Raw genomic sequence first — 25,713 nt, 5'->3', positions numbered from 1 at the left:
ATGCTAAGAAAATTGACTACAAAGCAGCATGAGCAAATTTTTTAGAATAATGAAAATAATCTATATCTTGATTGTGGGAGTGGGTACACGACTATCCAAATTTGTTTAAAACTCATAGAACTGTAAAATTCACTAAAAAGAATATATCTCACTATATATAAATTATACAATAAACCTGACTAAAAAAAAGATTCATAGAAGGTATTACATCACTGTCACAAAAGAGAACTGAGGATTATATCAAAAGACAATGCTATTTTTAATGAAACACAAAGACTAGAAAAAAATTGTTTTATGTTCTTTCTGGTATAAAAACCTAAACTTTTGAAGCATAAAAACCACTTCATCACTATCCACTATCAATAAGAGGATGAACTATTTCTGAGAAATATGAAGAAGAGTCCACTTAGGAAATACTTATATGGAAGTTTCAGTTTCTTACATATTAATAATCAAGATAAAAAATGCTGTCAATTTATTATACGGTGGTACTTAGATTTTCTTATGTACTTAATCTAAGTATATTATTTGTCACACTATGCCATAAAATCTAAGACTTATTTACTTTCTGAGTATTCCCAAAATATTTGGCAGTAATCAACATCTTTCAAAAGTTCAATAAATACGTCTTGAAAAGAATTAAATACCTTTAATCCCATGACACAAGTTATGTTATTTAAATATTAGAAAATAATAGTAAGTGGTGCTTTGCTTTGGGGAAAGAGATACAATAAAACGGTTCAATAAAAAGATGATAAAGAGATTAAGAAAGTAAAGAGGGGCCGGCCCCGTGGCCAAGTGGTTAAGTTCACGCGCTCTGCTTCAGTAGCCCAGGGGTTCGCAGGTTCAGATCCTGGGTGTGGACACGGCACTGCTCATCAGGCCATGCTGAGGCAGCATCCCACATAGCACAACCAGAAGCACCTACAACTAGAATATACAATTACTTACTGGGGGGCTTTGGGGAGAAGAAGAAGAAGAAGCAAAAAAAAAAAAAAAAAAAATTGGCACAGATGTAAGTTCAGGTGCCAATCTCTTAAAAAAAAAGTAAAGAAATACAATAAAATAGACATGCAAAAAATTAATGGAAAGATGTGTGATACTTAAACCAGTTAGTCCTCAAATCCAAATTTCACAAAATAAAAAATGAATGTACATTATGCTAGACAATAGGGGTCTATAAATGGGATCTATACTGTGAATCAGGAGGAAAACAAGGAAAAAATGAAATGGAGCAGAAAACAGGCACGAGTAAGTTTGGACACGGCAGTGAAAGGAGGAAGGGTGGCTGTGGCTAGTAGCACAAGTACGAAATAGAGGACAGGGATGACTATTATGAGATCTTCATGCCATCTAGATTTCTAAATACTCAGATAACTCTTCACTGTGAGAGATCTATACATATGTACAACTTTCCCATTTGTATGCAATATTTTAAATCATTTTAGAAAAACATCTTTTAAAATGTAAATATGGAACTACAGTTTTCAGAGTCAATGGAATAAAACTGCATTTGCCTCTCCCCACCAGTAAAATCAGATACATTATGCTAAAACTTGTCTTTCAAAACCTTGTAAATTGCCTTTATAAATATTTTTTCCTACTGGCTAATATCTGAGTAATGATAAATAATATGAACTCAGAAGACTTTACTGTCATGTGATTAACTTAATAATCAAAGATTAAATGCTAAGTTTTAATAGAGGAACATTCAAAATACAGTGCTTTAACCAATACTGGAATATAAAACCATTTGAATTCACTATAATTTTATTATTTTTATTGAAGATTAGATGGAAGTGATAAACAATACTGTTAGGACTCAGAAAGAAAAATATATACCAGAATGTTTATACATACCAACAAAAATTATATTTCTTATTCTCATAGTAATATGGATTTCCACTGAGAGTGAAAAATGGATCTAAAAGAACAGTAGGTACTTTTATTTCATGTTTCTCACAAGTGTGGTTTTCCAGTGGTCCAATTAAAGTACACTAGAGGCAATAATTTGATATGAACATTTACTTTAAATAAAGTAAAATTGAACAATGAGGAAGGGAGCACATGTGCATGTAGAGTTTATTTTCAGGCAGAAGGCTTGAATTTATTGGAAGCAGATCTCTGCAGTGACTGACCACACTGCCCCACATTCCCCGCAATCCTTATGACAGACAGACGGCCTGCTTCGCATTAATTCACTTCACACCACTTCTATCGATCCACAGCCGGTTCCCTAGTCTCTCTGCACACATTGCCTGTCTGGCTGCCTACATCCACATCAGCACATACACACAAAGGCCAGAGAAAGATAACCTTTGCTTTCCATTAAAGACACAGTGTCCACTTTTCCTTCTGCAACATCAAAAATATAAAATATAACAGTATAGATGTCTCAGAGAAAAAGTCTTCCTGTAAGAAATGTTGAGGCTTATTTACCCCTTATTCTAAATAGAGATCATCTCAATTGATCAAAAACAAGTACTTTATTAAAGGCCACAAAGCAATCAGAGAAATGAAAAAGATAGTTAAAAATAAGCAAAATGTCTTCAGCCTGAATAAGAATATGATAATCATTTGGTAACATGAGTTTTGATAGTTATTTTTAAATAAATGAAATATAGTTTTTCTTAATTAGCATTCTGATTTTTTTTTTAGAAAACTGCTCTCACATAAAAATGTAATTATAAACAGTTCTGAAAGCAACAAAAGAAACATATTTACTGAAAAATATACAAGGAATAGAAGACAGTTAGGAAGTGTACTGTATCAACAGAAGATTAACGTGGGAATACAAAGCTTTACTTATTATTTCTCTTCTGCAACAAGAACCTGAAAATGACCCACGGCAAAAATCACACCTAATTTTTTAATTCATTGTATGCACTTTTTCAAAGATTTGTTTGATTTGCAGGCTATGAACTGACAACACCGATTTTGGTTTCAGAAGACACAATAAAACAAAGATTTATAGTTCAACCTACAACGTGTTAATAAACAAAGCCAAATCTGCCTTGACACATAACTATAGAAAAGCATAAACTTAAAATTGTAACCTCTAGCTGATTTAGAAACCCAAATTATAACCTCTAGCTGATTTAGAAACCCAAATTATAAGCAGAATAATATATCTCAGAACTGGGCAAAGTATACTCTCACAGATAAGAAAGTACCTTTGAAACTCTTTACGAATTTTCATTTTTTTGCTAGGATTACCCAGGCAGAGGTTATACCACCAAGTGGTAACAAAAACAGTGTACTAAATAAATACATTATAGTAAGTATGTTGTTCTTTATAATAACAATACACTGCTTTAGAAACCAAAGAAAGGGAAACTGATGAAGGCTGCTGAAGCTAAGGATAGCTTTAAAATAAGTAAGTTAAGATTTGGGCTGGGCCTGAAAGATGGGAGAGATCTGAATAAGAGAGGCTGGCATTGTCAAATGAGTAAAGTGAAGCCCCTGGAATTATGAAGATAATAACCATGCAAAGTTCCCTCGTTTTCTTAAACATTCATGGATCATCCCGGCTACTATGTATCAAGCCTGTCCCAGGTACTAGAGACAAAAGATGAGAAAGACATAGCCTTAGCTCCCAAGAAGCTCACATGGGAGGTGAGACCATGAGGACTCACTGAAGAAATTTAAGCATGAAAAATAACTTAATTTGATTTGTGTTTTAGAAAGATCTCTCCTGAAACAATGTGAAGAATAATTTGGAAGGACTCAAAAACAGAAGTAGCAATCAGACCACTGATTTTCTTTTCTTTTTTTTTTTCGAGGAAGATTAGCCCTGAGCTAACATCTGCCAGTCCTCCTCTTTTTTCTGAGGAAGACTGGACCTGAGCTAACATCCGTGCCCATCTTCCTCCACTTTATATGTGGGATGCCTACCACAGCATGGCGTGCCACGCGGTGCCATGTCCGCACCTGGGATCAGAACTGGCGAACCCAGGGCCAATGAAGCAGACCGTGTGCACTTAACCACTGTGCCACCAGGCCGGCCCCAGACCACTGATTTTCTTAATAAGACCCTATGAGTTCCCTAGAAGTGCCAGAAGGAGAAGGGAGACCTCCAAGCTCCCCATCTTTACCTTTTTATATGTGGGCGTGTGTGTATGCACACACCTACACATTTATAGAAGTTTTCATTTGAAGGAAGAGTATCACTTTAAAAAAAAGGTTTGAAAACCACTGATCTAGAATTCTTAAAATAAAGACAGTATAGGGAGAAAATCAAGGTTGTTTTCACCTAAAACATACAGAAAGGGGAAGGGGCTCTGAACATAGGGAAAGACAAGGAGGGAAGATTCATTCATCAACCTTTTTTTGAACTTTCTTTTTTTTGACAGTTACACCATGCAAAGAGGATAAAAATAAAAGAGGAAAATTCAAGGACATTACACTAGAGAAACCTATGGCCATGTGAAAAATATAGATTTCCAAATGCATAAGTGAACATACAGTGTTCATCTGAAGAAAAGTCAATTAGCTCGGCCCAGGATGGGATGAGGAAGAGAACACATGCCAACCTCAGGGAAAGGAAATGTTTGAGTTGGGTCTTGAAGTATGTATGAGAATTTACCATAGAATGACACTAGGTGGAGAAAATTCCAGGAAGACAGCACCCTGAGGTATCTACAGAATTTGGCAGCTGAAGCATAAGAAGTGTGAGGAGAGGCAAAAATGAAGCTAAAAGGACATTTAAGGTCAGAGCCCTGAAGGCAATGAGAAATAAGGTGTTAACAGAAAATATGAAGCAGGAAAAAAATATGTTGTTATTCTTTAAGGCTCCAGTGTGGTACACAGAGAGAACAGGTTAACACGTGGTAAATATAACCATAAGATGGCTAGGGTTGGTGGTTATGCAATGACAGTAAAGAAGAACTTTAATACTTGAGATTTTAGGATAAGTAAGGATAACCTCGTAACTTGCTTTCTCATCATCAGAATAGTCCAGAAATTCAGTTTGTGCAGAGCCAGAAGCAGCTGTTTGAAGACAATTATGAAGGCAGAGAGTTTGATCTATACTAGCAGACAGTCCCAGGGAGACAACCAATGAAAAGCAGTAACTTCTGGTAATCCAGTCAAGCTGCCTTGTATCCTTGTATACAACCCAATGAATACAAGATAAACGAGAGTGATACATTACCTATTAAATTCAGTGATGGATATAAGGGGTATAGTTTAGCACAGCACCTGGGATGTAGTAAGTGCTCAATAGATACCATTATTAGTATCAAATTCTTACCATTGCTTTTGTTATTACTAATTTTGGCTTATTTTATTAATTTATTTTCTCTCTATAAGTACTTTACTACCTTCGGTATTCAATATCCAGCTTTTTCTATTTGATAAACCCATTTGTCTTCAAAAAAAAATTTTATTAAGCATTGCTTCTCTCCTTTTAGAGCTACATTCCCACACATTTTATGACACCTGTTTATTTATAAGCCACTTGAAGCCAAAAACACTGAGAACAAATATTTACATTTCAAAGAACCAATTTATCTTATGATTACTTATGTTACTGCCAATTATGTTATTTTTAAATATCTACACACAGACACACTCACAGAAGTAGGAAAGCTTTTGAATTTTTACTCTCTTAACACACAATGAATAATTAATTTGAACATAAAGACACAGGAATCTTGTTTTAATATTTATCCTAGTATATGACGTATTTAATTGGCAGCAATATGCTAGAGGATCACACTGTAAGGCATCTGTGATATTCCAACAATTTCTCACAGTAATAACTTGGATAAACATTGTGATATGCTCTGACTCATCACTTGAGAATATTAAGTTCTATAGATAACAAGAAAATATCCAGAAGGATGAAACCCATAAGAAGTGTTAAGTATTGATAGTAAATAAACAAGTAGCTTGTGAGATTATAGGCAAAACTCATGTGTTAAATATAGATTTAAGTTAATGACCTAGAAGATATACAATATGTTAAAAAGAATGAAACAAGCAAGAATGCTACTTACAAATAGAGATGAATGGAAAGACCAAATCATAAGATAAATGTAAAACTATAACCCTTCTAGAAGAAAACATAGGAGAAAATGGATGAACTTTTAGATACAACACCAAGAGCCTGAGTCATGAAAGAAAAAAACTGATAAATTAGACTTTATCAAAGTTAAAAATTTTTGTTCTGTAAAGGATACAGGTCACAGATTGAAAGAAAATATTTGAAAATTACATATCTGTTAAAGGACTTAGACCCAGAATATATAAAGAACTCTTATGATCCAACAATAAAAAACAAGAAACCCAATAGGGAAAAAGCTAGGCAAAAGACTCACACAGACATTTCACCAAAGAGGATATATGGATGGCAAATAATCATGTGAAATCACGCTTGACATCATTAGCCATTAGGGAAATGCAAATTAAAATCACAGTGAAATATCATATGCCTTAGAATGCCTAAAATTAAAAAAAAAAACTAACAATATTAAATGCTAGTAAAGATAAAGAGTAACATAGTATTCATTGCTAGTAGGAATGTAAAATGTTACAGTTACTTTTGAAAACAGTTTGGTAGTTTTTTTTAATAATTACCATATGACCTAGCAATCCCAACCCTAGGTATTTGCCAAAGTGTACTGAAATCTTATGTTAGTGCGAAATCCTAGACATGAATAGTTACTGCAGCTTATTCTTAACCACCAAGACCTGGAAACAATCAAAGTGTCCTTAAACAGGTAAATGGATAAACAAACTTTGGTATCACCATATAGTGGAACACTATTTAGCAGTAAAATGAACTGATTCATGCAACAATATGGATGAATCTTAAATATATTTTGCTAAGTAAAAGAAACCAAATCCAAAAGGATATATGTTGTATGATTCATTATGTAGAATTTTATATAAAATTCATATCAAATTTTGGAAAAGGCAAAACTCTAAGGACAGAAAACAGACCAAGGGTTGCCAAGGATTTTGGTGGGGGTGGGGGTGGGGGTAGGACTGATTACAAAGGAACTACAAAAGGAAACTTCCAAGGTGTTGAAAATGTTTGATGTGGTACTGTGATGGTAGATATCTCACTCTGTTCATTTGTCAAAGCCCAAAGAGTAAATTTTGTTGTACCCAAATAAAAAAATAATGAATTAACCAGAATTCCAGGAAACCTAAGATGAACTTCAGACCGTGACAAATGAATACATATAACTATATTATAAATGTATGACATAACCTCACTGAAGGGTACAAAGAAAAAAGGGGTTGACAAGTAATTCTGGAAAATTTTGGAAAATGCTGCTTACTGTAAAGCTAAAGACAAAAAGAACTGTACACAGATACTGTACTCTAGTTGGTAAAGTGGTTTTTCACAGACGTATGGGTTAGCAATTCTAAATTACTTTTTATGTCTACTAGGGTTGAAAAAACAAGTAAATCTATTGTAAATAAGGAGTCAAGTTTCTCGCACTCAAAGAAAGAAATTACAAATAAGCAAAAAGGGAAGACTAGACTGAATCCTATGGTGGTAGATTAAAACAGGAGATCAGTATGAATTCATATGTTAATGGAGAGATACAGAAATAATCATAAATATGTGGGTATACACGGATTAGTATACACATTTATATTTCCCAGTTCTGTCCAGTTAGAGGACCTCGCAGCAGTGAAATCCCAGTAAAACAAGCGCACCTTGCGCCCAGATCTTAGTTTCTAATATCTCCATTAACAGGAACCAGGGTACCCTTGGAGTAACAGCTAGTTCTAGGACTGGGGCATGTAAATACAACATGAGTAAGGAGCAGGTTCTTTGCCAGAAAATAAGAAAGTATTAAAAAAAAAAAAAGGATGGGATCATATCAAAATGACACTGGAGCCAACTTAAGAGAGCTCCCTATGGCCAATGCTGGGATAATTTGAGCAATAAATTGGCAGTTAAGTGCCTGCCAAGGGCTTGGTGCTGAGTCATTTGAGGATCAAAAATAAGGTCCTGTGGGGCTAGCCACATGGCCGAGTGGTTAAGTTCGGAAGCTCCGCTGCAGGCGGCCCAGTGTTTTGTTGGTTCGAATCCCGGGCACACACATGACACTGCTCATCAAGCCACGCTGAGGCAGTGTCCCACATGCCACAACTAGAAGGACCCACAATGAAGAATATACAACTATGTACCGGGGGGCTTTGGGGAGAAAAAGGAGAAAAATAAAATCTTTAAAAAAAAAATAAATAAGGTCCTGGACCTTAGCCCCAAGAAGATCTCAATACAGTACTTACTACACATTATTTTTATAAAATTGTGTGGCTTCATTATCATAATGAAACACAAATTATGTCTCAAAATGTAAAGATATATTCATACATGGAATATAAAGAAGTAAAACGGTAAACCTCAAAGAAAACCAAGTAAGCAGGTAGATCAAATACATTTACTTCAGCCTGAAAACATGACAAAATGGCATCAAACTGCTGAAGATATAAACATTCATACACTGTAATGAGCATAATGCATCCATAGAAGTAATCATTAATCCACTACATTACACTGATTAAATCTCACAATTCATTTTAAAAACTATTCATATCTAACCAATGATTTAGAGAAAGATGGAAGGTTGAATTAACCACAGGAGCACCAATCACTGACTCTGGCAGAGCTTTTAAAGAATTAACTTGCAAACAAAGTTATAAAAAGAATGAAAAATGAATCAGATGAGTACTAAGACAGCAGAGAAACTACAATGTGCAGAGAATATAAACTTTCATTTTTAAACCCAATCCCACAAATAAAAACAACACTTAAAATATATTTTTAAATTAGGCAGCCACTCTTGGAACTTTTTCCCCCCAGTCTGGCGGCAGGGGTGGTTAAGGGGTTGGGAAGTACCAGGAAAGGAAGTACAGAATCACTAAAAATAAACTATCATTAAAGAAACCTGAGAAGATTAACAAAAGTAGATCAACTACTCTTACAGAGAATGCCAACAACAAAGAAGCATGCTTTAAAGAGGTGAATGGTTCCGATCCACTTGGTGTCATGAGAATCCATGATACCTGATTTTGCAACTACTCCATTCAACTAACCACTCCATATAACTAATAAGTCAATAGCATTCATTTATACAAACAAAATCGAGTTAAAGGGTGTAATGGGAGAACAATAAAATTAACTACCTAAGCAACAACTTAACAAATGTCCAAAACTGTATGAGGAAAATTTTAAATCTCCTGTAAAAAGTCAACTTGAATAAATGAAAAGACATAATATATTCTTGGATAGGAATTCAATGTTATAAAGATATCAATTCTTCCTAAGTTCGTTTATAAATTAAATGGAATCCCAATAAAAATGCCATCAGGTTTTTCCCCTCCTAGAGCTAAACAACTTGATTATAAAGTTCATTTGGGAAAACAAGGAAGCAACAATAGCCGGAAAACCCTCAAAAGAAGTTCTTGGGCCATAATTACTAAATATTAAAATATGAATTAGCTACAGGCGAATGGAACAAAATAGAAAACAGACAAACAGTCTGTATATATAGAAACAGTGTACAGTAAATGCTTTGGAGATAACCAGATAGTCATATGGAAAAAGATAATATTCATTCTTCACACCATTAAGCAGGATCAACTCCAATCGGCATGTAAGGGAAAAAACTAAAAATGATAAAAATATCAGAAGAAATTTTGGAGAATTCCTATAGCAAGGAAAACTCCTATAATTTTGACACGAAATTCTGAAACAGTAAGAGAAAGGGTCAATAAACTGGGTTACGAGGGGAAAAACACCATAAGCAAAGTAAAAAGAAAATAACAAACCAGGAAATATTTGAACCTTCTATCATAAATAAAGATTTAATCAAATAACCCCATATAAAAGTAGGCCAGAGATATGAACTGTGACCTTAAAAGAAATACAAAAGATACTTACATGAAAAGATGCTAAACTCATTTCTAACAAGAAAATACAAAATAATACTCACGTTTCATTTCTTACCTATCAGAGTCACAAAATTCCAAAAGCATGACAATATATCCTACTGGAAACAATGTAGACAAACAGGGCCTCGCATGTATTGTTGTCGAGAATACAAAACGGTACAACCCCTATGCCAAAGAACTTGGCAACATGTAACAAAATTTGACACACATTTATCGTTTGACTGAGCAATCCCACTTCTTGGAATCCAAGATACACTATCAAAAAATGAAAAGACATATGCACAAGTCTGTCCACGGCAGCCCTATCCACAACATCAAAAACTGGAACCAACCCAAATGTCCATCAATAGAAAACTTGTTTTATTCCATCCACAAATGGAATAAAAAAGGGGAGAGGAAGTCTATAGTACATAACACCAGGATATGTTGTTAAGTGAGAAAAGCTAGGTAAAGATACGCATTAGTATGTTACCATTTAGGAAAGGGAGTGTATAAATAAATGTACGTATTTGCTTATGTTAAAAAATGGAGGAGAAAGAACAGTCTTTTCAATAAATGCTGCTGGGAAAACTGGTTATCTACATGCAAAAGAATGAAGTTGACCCTTACCTTACAACATAAACAAAAATTAACTCAAAATGGTTCAAAGACCTAAAACTACAAAACTCTAAAACATAAGGGGGGAAGCTTCATGACATTGGATTTCACAACAATTTCTTAAATTTAACACCAAAAGCATGGGCGACAAAAGTAAAAATAGATAAATTGGACTACATCAAAATTAAAAACTTCTATGTATCAAAGGATACAATCAAGAGAGTAAAAAGGTAACTTACAGAAGGGCAGAAAATATTTACAAATCATATATCTGATAAGGGGTTAATATCCAAAATATATAAAGAACACCTACAACTCAACAACAAAAACACAAATAATCCAATTAAAAAATGGACAAAGCACTTAAATAGACATTTCTCCAAAGAAAATATACAAATGGTCAACAAGTATATTCAACATCACTAATCATTATGGAAATGCAAATCAAAACCACAATGAAATATTACTTCACACCTATCAAAACGGCTACTATCAATAAAACAAAATAACAAGGGTTGGTGAGGATGTAGAGAAATTGAAACATTTGTGCACTGTGATGGGAATGTAAAACGGTGCAGCTGCTGTGGAAAACAGCATGGTAGTTTCTCAGAAAATTAAAAATAGAATTACTACATGATCTAGGAATTCGATTTCTGGGTATATATCCAAAAGAAGGAAAGCAGGGTCTTGAAGAGGTATCTGAACATTCATGCTGTTCACAGCAGCATTATTCGCAAAAAGGTAGAAGAAACGCAAGTGTCCACTGACAGATAAATGGATGAACAAAATGTAATATATACATATAACGGAATATTTTTCAGCCTTAAAAAGGAAGGAAATTCTGACACATGCTACAACAAAGCTGAACCTTGAAGACGCTATGCTAAGGGAAATAAGTCAGTCACAAATACTCTATGATTTTACTTGTATGATGTATCAAGAGTAGTCAAATTCACAGAAGGAGAAAGTAGAATGGTGGTTGCCAGGGGCTGAGGGGAGGGGGAAATGGGGAGTTGTTTAATGGATTCAGAGTTGCAGTTTCACAAGATGAGGAAGGTCTGGAGATTGGTTGCACAACAATGTGAACAGACTAACACCACTGAGAAATGGTTAAGATGGCAAATTTATATCTATTTTATCATAATTAAAAAATTTAAAAATGGAGGGCAGGAGAAAAACTCCTAAACCAGTAAGAAATGATTACCTGTAGAGAGAAAGGAAATAGGGTAAAGGGCACAGGGAAGGATAGAAGTTAAACTTGTCTGAATACACGTTGTTTTGTTGTTTGACTTTGGAATCACGAAATGTTTTATATAACTATAAAAAATACATTTAAAGTTAATCTAAAAATTGAAAGTAAAGGGGCCTGCCCCGTGGCCGAGTGGTTAAGTTTGCACGCTCCGCTGCAGGCCGCCCAGTGTTTCATTGGTTCAAATCCTGGGTGCGGACATGGCACTGCTCATCGAGCCACGCTGAGGCAGCGTCCCACATGCCACAACTAGAAGGACCCACAATGAAGAATATACAACTATGTACTGAGGGGGCTTTGGGGACAAAAAGGAAAAAGATAAAAGATAAAAAAAAAAAATTCGAAAAAAAAATTGAAAGTAAAATGAAACAAGTGAACCCAAATGTGTATCAAATTGGTAGTATAACTACACAGAGAGAAACTATTCCCAGAGATTTTAAGCACAATAACTATTCATTTCTAATATACCCTAAGAAGAAAAAGAACTGCAAACAAACAAACAAAACACACACAACGTCTATGGTAATCATATGGTTTGTGGTAGCACTGATATTATTCTGAACTGTTGTGTGTCTATCATGGGGGAAAGAAGATTAATAATTACATAGATGTCATTGAGAATCAAGATTCTAAGAGTGGGAGAATGTAGATACAGATGTAACCTTAATGAAATCAAGTAAAAATTCTGTAGTCCTACATTTAAGGGGAATTTCAATATAAACTCAAAGTATTATATATACATTAAGATCCAAGCAGAAATGTATATATGTGTGCCCACCAAAAAGACCGGCAACAGTGAATGATCAAATAGCAAAGAGCACATGTAGCACTCAGTTCGTGATTTAAAATACCATTTCCCACTAAAAGGACCAGGGCCCCTATATGAACTGACTCAGGTATGAGTCAGGAAATACACACAGTGTACCTAGAAATCTTGTCAACAAATAACTCATCAAAGATGTCTAGGGTCAAATCAAAAGGATTCCAGAGTTGGGACAGGACTGGTGGTGTAGTGGTTAAGCTCCAGCACTCAGCTTTGGCAGCCCAGGGTTCGCTGGTTTGGATCCTGGGCACAGACCTAGCACAGCTTGTCAGGCCATGCTGAGGCGGCATCCCACATAGAAGAACTAGGAGGAGGTACAACCAGGATGTACAACTGAGCACCGGGGTTTTGGGGAGGAAAAAAAGAAAGGAAAATTGGCAACATGTTAATTCAGTGCCAATCTTCCTCAAAAAAAAAAAGGATTCCAGAGTCAACCACAGGCTCCCACTGACCAAATATGAGACAATTTGAACACTCCTAAGAACAATGACTACAATGGATCAGAACATAAATATGTTTCTATCCATGAATTCATAATAATACTAAAAAATAAAAAAAATCACCTCAAGCATTTATCCTGTCCTTCCTGTAGTGTAGCTCAGTGTATCAAATAGTTGATGAGGTAAGATTCTCCTTAGAGATGTATTCCAGCTAACAAATAAAGAAGGCATGTTAGAATTTAGAATATAAGGATTTGCTACTCTAATTAAAAGAAAGGCAGAGATCATCACAGTACAAGCTTCCTTCCAAACAAATCACAAGGAAAAGGAGAGGGGAGATGGGGCTAGAGACAGGTAAATAGATGACGAATTGATCAATGGATTGATAGGAATCCAACAGATTAAAAGAAATGTAAGAGACATACAAACTAACTGCAATATATAGACTTATTTGAAGCCTAAATTGAAAAAAACAATTATGAGACTATTGGGGAAATATAAATACTGAGTTACTGGATAATATTAAAAAATTAGTTTTAATTTTTTTGGCATTCAAATGGTATTGCAGTTATTTTTTATTAAACAAGAGTCTTTATCTTTTAAGATACAAACTGAGATGTTTATAGATAAGGTGATAACGTGTCTGAGAACTGCTTCAAAAGAACGGGAGCAGGAGTGTTTGGAGGGGTATACATAAAAGAAGACTGCCCGTGAGTGAGAACCTGTTAAAGCTAGGCAATAGGTACACGGAGGTTCATTATACTACTCTCTACTTTTATATAGGTTTGCAATATTCCAAAATTAAAAGTTTAAAAATGAAATAGGAAAACACATATATCTTTTATCCAAAACTAGTCTATAAAATTATACTTGGCATTCAAACAGAACATTTCACAAATCATCCCGACATCTTTATGCAGCACTTCTAGGAAGAACAAGAAAAAAGAAGATTTACTGATTAGTAGTAAAGGTTAATACAATTCCTTGGAAATGATCCCTATTTGACGTGTTTTCTCCCCAAACCCCTATTGCACTACCAATCATTAATAGTTTGTTTGGCACATAATTAATAGAAAGAAAAGAGACAAGCCTGATGTCATAAGGATTTAAATATGCTTTTGCCAAAAGCAAAAAAACAAAAGCAACTGATCTGTTATCCTGCTCATGTGTCTGAATGGTTAACTTCAAGAACAAATATTTCTATTGTTCATCATGATCATCCTAAGCATACCACAGGGTCATAAGCCATGTGCAGCCAATAACAAAAAGAGGAAGCAAGTATGTACAGAATTACACAAGAATTCCCAACCAAAAATTTAATCTAAAACAAAACCTCTTCCAAAATGAGTCTTTAAATATTTAGTGTGAAAGAAAATAATAATCAAAACTCAAGTAATGTGCTTCAATCAATTCAATCAAGTAACGTGCATACAAATCAATTTACTGATTCTATACAGAACATATCACAGAAGCATTATTGCACTTACTATGCCTTGGGGGAAAAAAGGGATATCTAAATTAACAGACTGAACCTCATCCAATGACGATTCATTAAGTCACATGGGCAAAAAGTAATTATTATAGAGGTTTGTCAAGTAGATCACAGCTATTAAAAGTTGAGTGAATACATGTGAATCTATACTCACATTAGACAATTATAGTTACATAACAACAAATAAGTTCTAAAACCAGATAGTTGGCCAATCCATATCTGAAAGGTTAGTGAATTTTAAATCTAAATAATAAAGTACATATCAAACATTAATGTAGTGTATTCAAAATTGTTTGCTTCCAGGAGACAACTATCTGAGGCACTACGTTTAAAGCACACACTGTGTTAGCACTCTGCTGGTACAAGCTACTAATACCAGCTCTACTAAGACCATCATTTGCTGGAGAAGTAGCAAGTATCCATTTCACAGGTTGCCATGAAGGGCCATAAGAATTATCTAGAAACTAAAGGTTTTCCTGCACGATAACAAATTTCAGGAATTGCCATATATAAGGGCAAGTTTCCAACTCTGCCCTGTGTGTGTGTGTTGCGAGGGGGAGGGTCATTGTCAGAGCAAGAGGCACTTAGGGAGCAGACACTTAACTAGTTTTCAATTGTGCTAGATAGAACCCCCAAAGACAAAAGAAGAGCATGAAGGTTTCAGTGCACAAAAAATGATTTTTCACTAAAGAAATCCAAAAAAACAAAGATTTTACTTGCCTAAAGGAACTATTTAATATTTTTTATCTATTTTATATATTGGGACTCTGGTTAAGATTTCACATGTAAATTTACTACCTAAAAGGTTTGAAAAACATGAATTTGTTCATTCCCTTCCTTTTACATAAAAACAAACTGGGAAATAGATAAGGAAGTGCGGAAGCTTAGTGATCTCTCTGAGGTTACAGCCAATGCATAGTGAAGCAGGACAAGGTACCAGACCCTCTGATACCCTTCTTTCCATTGGACTTTCCAACCAATACTCAGGTTCAGTAAATCAGTTGCTTATCCATCATTAGAAAAACTCTTTTAAAAAAATAGTATTTTTCTCCCTAATTGTTGTCATCTTATTGGGAAACTATGAGATGAATACAGATCCTTGGTTGAGGAGGGAGCAATGTTTAGGGTAATCACCTTTTGAAAGTCATCCCTTCTGCCTCTCACTCATCCTTTTGAGAATCACTACCCTCAAATCTCTTCTCCACAACAGTGGGCAGTGATGAAATGGAATGGGAAAGGCTTCTGGCCCCAAGTGCCCATCCAACTTCCATACGGGAGAAGTTTGGGATGGTCTCAGAACATTGATGACACCTTAAAATAGGTCACTTCTGAGATTATGCGGTCACTTTAAAGTCTATGTAAATATTTTATGAAAAGTACTACGACACTTTAAGATACAAATGCCCAATCCTCTATCTGTCACCCAGAATTCAGAGATTTCTAGTTTACTTCCTCTGACTTTGATATTATTTATTTTGAAGACTGATCCTTGCTTTAGGGGAAAAAAACAAACATAAATCAAAATCAAACAAAACCTGAGTAAGACATGCTAGAGACTCAAGAAAAAGCTTTCCTCACCTCATGCCTGAGATAAGAAAAGTATCTCAAAAGTAAGCTAATTTACGTCTTTGTACCCAGAAGCTATGCCAGAAATTGTTTAAAAATGTCTAATTATTGGAGGGCTGTAATTTCACTATGTCTTAAAATCACAGGAATATTCATGTATTACGAACCATCCCTCCTCTTCCATCTCCATTCCTCAAAGCTGAGTGTTGCCCAGCCCAAGTACACATTTCAAATATAAGTCTCATCATCTCTTCCTAGTAAAATGTAAAGTCCTATAAAGGATTATAAAAAAAAGAACTGTGATTATAGTAATGACATTGACTGTAGAAACAGTTTTTAAAAACAACAAGCAATAAAATAGATGGTTGTGGTTGTTTTCATCTCTAAACCAAGCAAGGAAAATCTTTTCAAGAGATGGGTAAGTTCTATAGAACAAACACAGAAAATATGTACAGAAAAATTACAAAAATACTAAGTACTGTTACAGATGACTGGATTGGCATTTTACAGGCTGAAAGAAACCAGATCAATCTCAATCTTGCTGAGGTCAATTCGGGTGCTCAAACCAATAAAACAAATTTTTTTTCTTTATGTTTGTGTACTAGAAGTGCTAAAATATTAACCAAGTCTGCAAATGTCATGTACAATAAAACCATTTATAAATATTAAAACACATTTAAAATGCTTATTTTAATTAAAATCTGCGTAACAGAAATAGATAGTAGATGTAATAAGTCATTAGGATAATATTACTTAGGGAAAAATAAAATATAAAATACCATACTTCCCCCAAAAAGCAGGATGGGGGCAGGAATGGATCAGGCAAAGATATTTTAGTACATTTTGATCAATTTAATTCCAGAACTTATAAACAACACTAGAACAAAATCTCCCATTAGCTATTACAATCAAAATATTACAAGTAAAACAGATTCATACAATTTTCTTGCAATAACTTTACTGTTTTCCCTCCAAACTATAAGATCTATTTCATCACATGCAGATCACAACAAGGCTTCAAACTAAAATATTAAAACAATGGAATTACATATAATATCCAGTCAATACAAAGAGATAATAAAATTGGAAATACGGTATAAAATTATAAATGCCTCACAATCCAAATATTCACCCATGCATATTCAGTGTCTAAGATTTAAAACCTCACAAGATGATCAACTCAGCTTTTTGCTTTGTAGAGGCAAACTGAACAGACTCTGAGTATCTGTACTGGAATAAATCTGTATAGAATAAAGAAAATTTATATTCAAAAGCATACTAGACACTTGTTCTATTACAAAGACATGTTCCGGTACTCGTGTGCAGTGTTTTGTAAAGTGCTTTATTTCCATTAGCAATATAACTTTTCGTTCTTCAGCAAATCAGCAAGAGACTAATGGCACAAATCAATACCATACTCTTCATAGCAACTAATATTGGGTCATTTATTATAGCAAAGGCCACTAGAACCTCAGCTAAAGGTATACCAGGCATTTCAATTTGAACACCATTTTTTTTAAAAAACAATGTGTCACAGGTTGAATGAGCTTTTCTTTTACAAAGTAGTCTTCATAGGCTTCAGTACCTTCAACGTCTTAAGAGCAGGTAGTAAGTGTACAGACACCTCAAAGAAAGACACCCATGCCTCCTAGAGGCCTTGCCACCAACTACAACTAGGAGAGGTAACACATTTCTGCACTGAAGGGAGGGAGACAGATTTGTGAACGCAAAAAAGAAGCAGGCATGAGAAAACAACTAAAATTATTTCAAATCCTTTCAGCTCCAGAAGCTTTTCCACAAGGGCCAGTTGATAACCAGTGTTTCCTAAGTGTAATGAGAGGGAAAGGAGCCCCACACTTGATGGAATCCCCCCAATTCCTCACTATAAGACGAGGAACAAGTTATCCAATTTCCTTATGCTCTGCTCCTTGCTTTGTTCCACAAGGTGGAAAATGGTCACGCGCTTCTAATGATACCCTGAAACCAGACTGCTGGCCATCTTGCTACAGTACCTCTCACACCAAGGGCTGCCCTGGCAGCGTGAAGTTTCTTAATCCTCTGGAGTTCCTAACCTACGGCATTACTTGATAACAGAGTCTCTGTTTATTACTTAGAAGTAAAGTTTAAATAACCCAATTGGTCCAGGAATGCTTTCATTTTTAATTTACTACTTTACTACTCTAATTTCCAAGACTTGTTAAAAAAAGAAAGAAGGAAAATTATAAGAATATTAAATATCACCTCAAAGAACTCAAGTTACATGGAACTAAAGGATTTTCCTTTAGATAGCTATGACGGATTAAGAAGAAATTTCATTGTCATTCCATTAGATTAGTAGCCAAACATAGATAAGTAGAACAGTTTAATGCTGTTAAATACAAGATCAGTCTAGAGCGCTTAAAATTAAGCTCAATAGCTCTGACATTCTGGAAGAAAAAAGAGGAACAAATCCCTTAGGTCCCAATGAAACAGTGCAAAGAGACACAATATAGATACAGCAAGCTTTGCATAACATAGTTTGTCTTAAGACAAATTCCCACAGAACATGAAGTACTTTTTACGTAGACCACTTAGTCCTAATTTAATAGTTTCCCTTCTAATCACAATGCACAGTCATTTCCAAGTGGCTTTGTGAACACTATAAGACAACTATTACAGATAGTTCTGAGGAAACCTTATCCTTTAATTTCAGGTGATTCACAAAATAAGCATTAATTACAAAAGGGGCATTCTAGAATTATCACTTCTTCTGGAGCAACCAAATGATTTTACCTTTCTTTCCCCAACTTTAATTAGAATATTCTTCCCCAAAAGATAGGTACACCCAGAATGCAACAAAAAACCTGAGAAAGTAGTCAAATAAGCAGATTGTGAGGAGCCAACAGGGACACCAAAAAGTGCTTACACTAAAGCTTAGGGAATTTTTCCATCAGAGAGCCCTTATTCTTAGCCAATTTACTCTTCTTTTATATTTAACTCAAATAAGTTTGATTACCTGACTTCACACTCCCAGAACACTGGAAACAACAGATTAGAAATCAGGGAAGAAGCTACCAGGAATGAGACAAAACAGCCCAATAGTAAAAACTAGTAATAATTACCAGTCAATACAAAGAGGAAGAAGGAACATTATATAAAAAAATGAAATATGAAATGTGAGAAGCATATCAACCTGGGTACTTTAATGTTAGATAAACAGGCCCACTAGCTTCAATAAGCAAATGGTGGCAGTTTTATAGCACAGGTCAAAACAACAATTACTGGTTACTGAGAAGATGTTTAAAAAGCCAGAGACATTGTTAAATATTTCAAAAAAAGGGATAAATTTTTTTTTAAATCTCAGCTTCTAGTGATTTTTAAATCCTCAGTTATCTAGAAATTATTCCTAAGAAGACTGTTAGAGAGTTCCAAATAACCGAGCCATATATAAAAAGAAAGAAGGAAGGAATGCTATGTAGCTTAAGGCCTCTGGGGGAGGAGGGGACTCGCTTAAATCGTATTTATCAAACCCGCTCCCTGTCCTTTCCCCCATTCTCTCCGCACCAGCAAACCCTGAAAATATCTGCCTACTAAAGAGTGTACTAATATTTCAGTTATTTTTACTAGCTACAACATACTTTTCCACTACCTCTATAATATATAGTTCCGTCTTACCTTCTTGTATATTGTTGGTCCATCCACATTTGTGCTCAGAATGATCACTACTTTATAATCATCAGAAAAGTGACTTCAATTCCAGGTTAAAATAGGTACTACAGTGTGGCTTGTTGAAAGTCAAACCCAAAACATTTACTAGGAGTGCCTTTCATTGAACAAAGAAATCCTATTCTGTTTCCAAGGGGGATAAAAAGACGAGCCTAACCCTGGTAACCTTAACACAAAAGGAAGCTAAAAAGGCAGGGACTCGATAAGAACAAAGGATTGTTCTTTCTGATGGCATCAATACATATTAAACACGATGTGTTACACATCCTTCTATCAATATCTGAGATGATAAATCTGCAAATTAATACTACATTGGCCATAACTGCATAAAATTACAATAGCACGCTCTTTAGAAGAGATTTTGATTTATATAATGGTAGTAACTTTTATGTGTTTAATGTTTCTGAAATTAAAGGAGGAGATGAGCCACTGTGAGCAAGCAGAATACAACGTATGAGAAATAATTACGCTTGTGACCTCATGCCCTATAAGGTCACTCTGCATCACAGGCCAAAGGAAATCAGGAACCATCAGCATTTACCTCAAGAGTAGTCACTGCCTGGAATGAAGGCAAGTGTGGGTATATTTCATAAACTAGCAGGTGCTTGACCTCATAAAAAAGTCAATTATCAAAATGCTACATGTAGAATGTCACAAATAAGAAATATAAAAAATTGGGTTCTGCAAAGTATCTTACCTTCAAAATAAATCTGAGACAACTTATAACATTTCATCTTCATCCAAATTGTAATACAATAGTTTCACAAAATAACACTAATCCTTCCTTAGTAAGAAAAATCAATAGAATTTTTAAAAAGCATTTTGGAACATAAAAGTGATTACAAATACATGCTAAAGAGTGACAACTCAGAAAATATTTCCAATAGTTATGTAAGTCACTGTCATAAGAATGTATGCAGTATTTATAATTCTAGTCCTTGTTATCATTTGAGTAAGAATCGCAACGCATTATCCTCTAATTTTCTATCAGAAATTAGGTATCAAATTTTACATACCCACAGCATTTGTGAGGGATAAAATAATGTTTCCTAACTGGTTCAATGACAGAGTTCCTTGACCTGTAGCAAAACTCTCCTATCACTCAATTAGGACTTGGTATTTATGAAAATTTGTGAACTGGCTTTTCAGTTAAAGCAAGCTACTGCTCCTTTTTCGTCCCCAGTGATTTCCCGTCTACTGCCAGAATCCCTGTGTGATATAAATTAAAAGTGAATTCTGAGATACCGACAATAAAGAGAACAAAACTACAGAAACCAGTATAGGGAAGGAAAAGGGACAGCAGCTACATTCACTACATGTATTATGTACTGTGCTGATGCTCTACAGAAAGTTTCTCCTCTAATGCTCTCAAGAGTCCTAAGAAAATTCTAGCTCATTGCTTGACTCAGGCTCGCAGACAAACCTACAAAAGCTTTTTACTGCATAATGCACCTAAATAAAATTCCATAAGATCCAAGTCAGTATGACCAGTTGACTTCAGTTGTCATCTTAGTCCCAGCTCTATCACTTGCTGACTGTGAAGTCAGAGAAAGTTACTACCCACTGTAAAAGCTCAGACTCCAGATCTCTAAAATGAAGGGCTATCACAGTCCATCAGCCCAGAATGAGATTCTGCACTTCAGGTAAAAGCATTTTCTGAGTGTCAGAAAATTATCTGACAGAGGGACTCAGACCAAGCTCAGTCATAAGTTAGGAGCTGCCAATATTGCTTAGGCAATTAGCATATATTTTTAAATGCTTGGGATGATTAAATTATAAGAAAATATCTGATGAATGGTGATTTTACCAACTATATTGCTTAATATTTTACTTACTTTAGTGATTAAGAAGATTCCTGTCCCAGAAATATGTTTTAAATTTCTAAAACAATGCTTTATGCTGTAACTTGCTACAATAATCATCCCCTCAAACATTAACGACAATAGTAGAAGCGATTTCACTACAAGCACGTTGATGGCAGGTGTGGGCTGTTCACCAGCTGCCTCCATAACCTTTTGATCCCTTCGGACAGCAAATCTGTTCAACAGCCCTATGTGGTCATTCCTCATTTGTTGTATGCTTTCTTCTCCTTTCACACGTTCAGAATGCCTATTCCTTTAGCTTGACATCCTTTTATTAAAATAGAAAGCTCCCAGGAAAGCAAACTAAAACTAATTTTACACTCAGTCAATGTAAAAGTTCCAGAATACATTAATACATTATATTAAGAGTTGTTAGTGTGAGATATTTTAGTTACATATAGAACATACGTTTGTTTATTTTTTGGCCAAAAATACAATTACAGTAAGTGACAAGATTAAAATTTTAAGTAAACCAGCACTAAGTTAATTTATAAAGTACTCCAGGACCCTAAATTAAATACCAAGGACTTTAATTACACAAACGTAGAAGTTTAAAGTTGACCTCAGAACAACCTAGTTGATGATTATTTAAACAATGATGAGAAATATCGAGAGTAATTTTCTTATAGTTATGTTTCTGCTCCATTTTGTTGTTAAATTGAAGACAGCTAGAAATGGCACTGTCTGAAAGCAGGACTAGTTAAGCCAAATATCCACTCATTCCTCCACCCTCAATCCCATAAAAGATCTAAGGATGCTGGAGGAAGCAAGATAGAATAAATCGTGGTTAAGAGAATCAGTCGTAGTCTGACAGTCACTTAGTAACTGAGGGACCTTCAGAAAATTCTTTACTCTCTCTTGGCCTCAATTAACCCATCTGGGGGAAAAAAAAGCAGGAGGTGGTAGTGACAACAGTACCTACTTCACAGGGTTATTACAATAGTTTAATGAAATAACACAGACCAGGCCCTTAGCAAACAAAAGCCTGACACAGAGAAAGTGTTCAGTTAATGGTAGGTACTGTCATTATTTTACTTATACTGTATCCTCTGTGGACCCACTAACAGACCTCTAGTTTAGCAACATATACACTTTTATCATTGCTTCAGGGAGTAATTTGTGGCCATATTATGCATCTACCTGTAGCTAATTCACTCTCTTCTTTCCAGGAAAAAAAGTTAAATGGCATCTACCACCATTGCTAATGGCACTTCTCCTCCCAAACGGTCAAGAATACAATGCTGTACTAATCTTTGGTGTTTTTCTTAGACCTTTGCATGTAATCTATAACCAAGGCCTAGAATTATCTTTTAATCTAGCCTATCTACATTCAGATCTGGGTCCCACATGCCCTTCTGTAACAGCCTCCCAGCTACTTATTCTACTTTAATCCATTCTCCCACTCTACACTAGTCCATCTAAACAAAGATGTCTTGAAAATGTTTCTCCATATTCCCATAACAGCATTCTCCTCTTAAAAGACTCTCTAGTGATTTGCTATTTAGTTTCATCTTCAATCTACTCTACAGTACTACACTCATAGTTTGTCCTTCAATTTGGGGATCTTTTATTCAACAAGGTTTATGATGAGCCAATGACCTAATTCTCTTTTCTGGACTATTATGAAGTTAACAGCCACAAGCTACTGAACAAAGAGTACTGTTCCAGACTATTCAAATATTCAAAAGCAGAATTTTTTTCATCCTATTTTTTTAAACGTTTTTTTTTATAGTCCAGAAATTTTTCTAAACCTATACATATTTCAATAAGAACTTTAAGCCTAATACCTTACATAGAGCCCATATGTCTAAGGACCCTGGTTTTTTAACTTAATTTCCTTTAATTAAAGTGGAAAAATTCCGAGTAAGCAAATGAAAACCAATATTCTCTCAATAAATAGTCTATTACCTAAACAGACTAAAGAATTTTAACTTGAGTTGTTAATGTGTCATGTTTTGGTTATATGTGAAATATATATTTGCATTTTTATAGATTATGAATGTATTTAACAAATATATAGTGCTTACCACCACCCAGGGACTATTCCATGTGCTTAACAAAGATTAACTCATTCCATATTCAAAATAACTCAATAAAGTCTACTATCATCTTCATTTCAGCTGTGACAAAACTGAGGCTGAGAAAGGTTAAGTGTCCAAGGTCACATACCTAATTAAACCACCACAGTCACCCCGTTAAATGACTATAGTCACTACTGGCAAACATCTGGTAGAGTTATACCAGTTCTAACAATTACAGTCTCTTTCGAATCTTGTTTTCATTTTCCTTCTTATACAATCATGTATTGTCTGTTTTGACACATGTAATGAGTATCTGATTACCAAGAAAAACTGGTATTGACAAAAGGTCATTTAACATGAATCCACCTAAAACATAGGCTAAATTTTCACTAATTTTATTAATTTTTACTAATTTTAGTAAAAAGTTTTTCTAAAGTTTCATTGAGACTTTATCTTTAAAAAAGTGAAACTGACATCTATTCTCAATATAGCAAGTTAAAATTTTAATTCTGAATTCCTCTTTAAAAGAATAAAGAATGAATCAAATGATGAACTGATGACGAAGCATACTTCTTCTAAAAAGAAAAAAATTATGGTGGCACAATATAATTTTTCTTCAACGTACATTTGACCTGGCAGCATTATAGAAGTTTTATTTTGCAAAAAGATGTTCAAAAATTTCAACGATTTTTCCCAAGGGCTTTCCCAATTCATTCACATTATACTCTTTTGAAAGATACATCAGTCAAAAAACTCTTCCTAAATTTCTCTTTTTCATACTGATCTAACTCTACCAGGTCTTTATTTCTTAAGGATTCACAATTCCAACTTCAACTTGGAAAGGATTTGCCTTGTATTTGCACTTGTGTATCATCAGATCAATATCTAACAAATTGGCACCCACAAGCATAATACAATGGGCAACAACAGATGCTAGTGTTAAATAGGGTGTGATTTTTGATTGGGGATTAATTTTATAAGCGGTCACTATCAAAATAGTGAATATTTTGATTTTATATAAAACAACTTCTTTTTTTTTTTAACCAAACTCCAAACTGTAGGGATTTCAGGAAACAACTGAGCAGAATTTGAGGATTCCTAGTTTTCACTTTAAGGTGAACAACTCACTTTTGCTGATAGGTAGGAGGAAGCCTATTTGTGAATTTTGGTTCTTTTCCACATAAGTGTGATGAACTTTGTGGAAAATCATGAGAATTCTTACGTGATATGACATGGTCCATATACTGAGGCAAATAAGGAGCCCAGGCATCAATGGCTTCCTTCCGTCCCGCCTGCTCAATTCTCCTCAGTTCTGCCAGCAGCAGGGCCTGAGCGGCTTCTCTGACCTGAGAATACCACAGACGCAAGTGTAAAGAAAAAAAGCAAGTTCTAAAAACTAGAAAGTTCATAACGAAATACGGCTAGAAAACATAAAAAAACACATTTATTTACATGAGAAAAACTTCAGTTTCCAAAGCTTTTAAAACATTTTTGCACTTCAGCATTTTCAATTTTAAATTTCCATATAAACATCATTGCTAAAAGTCACAATTAGAACTATTAAATTTGTTTTCTCTTTTAGCCTGAAGAAACTTAATCTTATCTAGTGAATTTCTCTATATTATATATGCTAAATAGGTAGTTTACACAAACATATATATATATATAAATCCCTACAATTCATGTATACCTAAGAATTGCTTAAACAATGTTTTTCAACAATTAAGCAAATATTCTCCTGTGTAATGGCATTAGTTTTACAGAAGAAAAGTATTTTTCAAAATTATACCTTCTCAGTTTTTCTTCCAATGTGGTGCACCACTTTTATTTTGCAGTATTAATTTAGTTTTGTTTTATTTTGGCAAAAGTGCCACAGGCATGGGGTCAAAGAAGCTAGACCATTGTCAAGTGATATACCAATCAACTTATTAACAATTTATAATTTATATTATTTATAAATAATAGCATCTGATAAGATTTCAAATAAAAAACTTTTTAATTATGACTTACTTTGGGGTTTTTTAGTGAAGAACATTGGCC

General features: G+C 34.6%; 1 protein-coding gene across 27 annotated transcripts in view; it reads right to left on the bottom strand.

The window, feature by feature from the left end:
* Positions 1–25,713, bottom strand: part of WDR7 (WD repeat domain 7) — a 355,090-nt gene that overhangs the window by 201,443 nt on the left and 127,934 nt on the right. For all 27 annotated transcript variants that reach the window (XM_070627699.1, XM_070627700.1, XM_070627703.1 and 24 more), the window contains one exon: positions 24,896–25,019. In XM_070627699.1, coding sequence (XP_070483800.1) covers positions 24,896–25,019 — 124 coding nt within the window. The remainder of the gene's footprint in view (positions 1–24,895; positions 25,020–25,713) is intronic.

Source organism: Equus przewalskii, chromosome 7, assembly GCF_037783145.1.
Source record: "Equus przewalskii isolate Varuska chromosome 7, EquPr2, whole genome shotgun sequence".
Lineage (NCBI taxonomy): Eukaryota > Metazoa > Chordata > Mammalia > Perissodactyla > Equidae > Equus > Equus przewalskii.
Note: the sequence above shows the minus strand (reverse complement) of the source record. Positions and strands in the feature narration are given on the sequence as shown.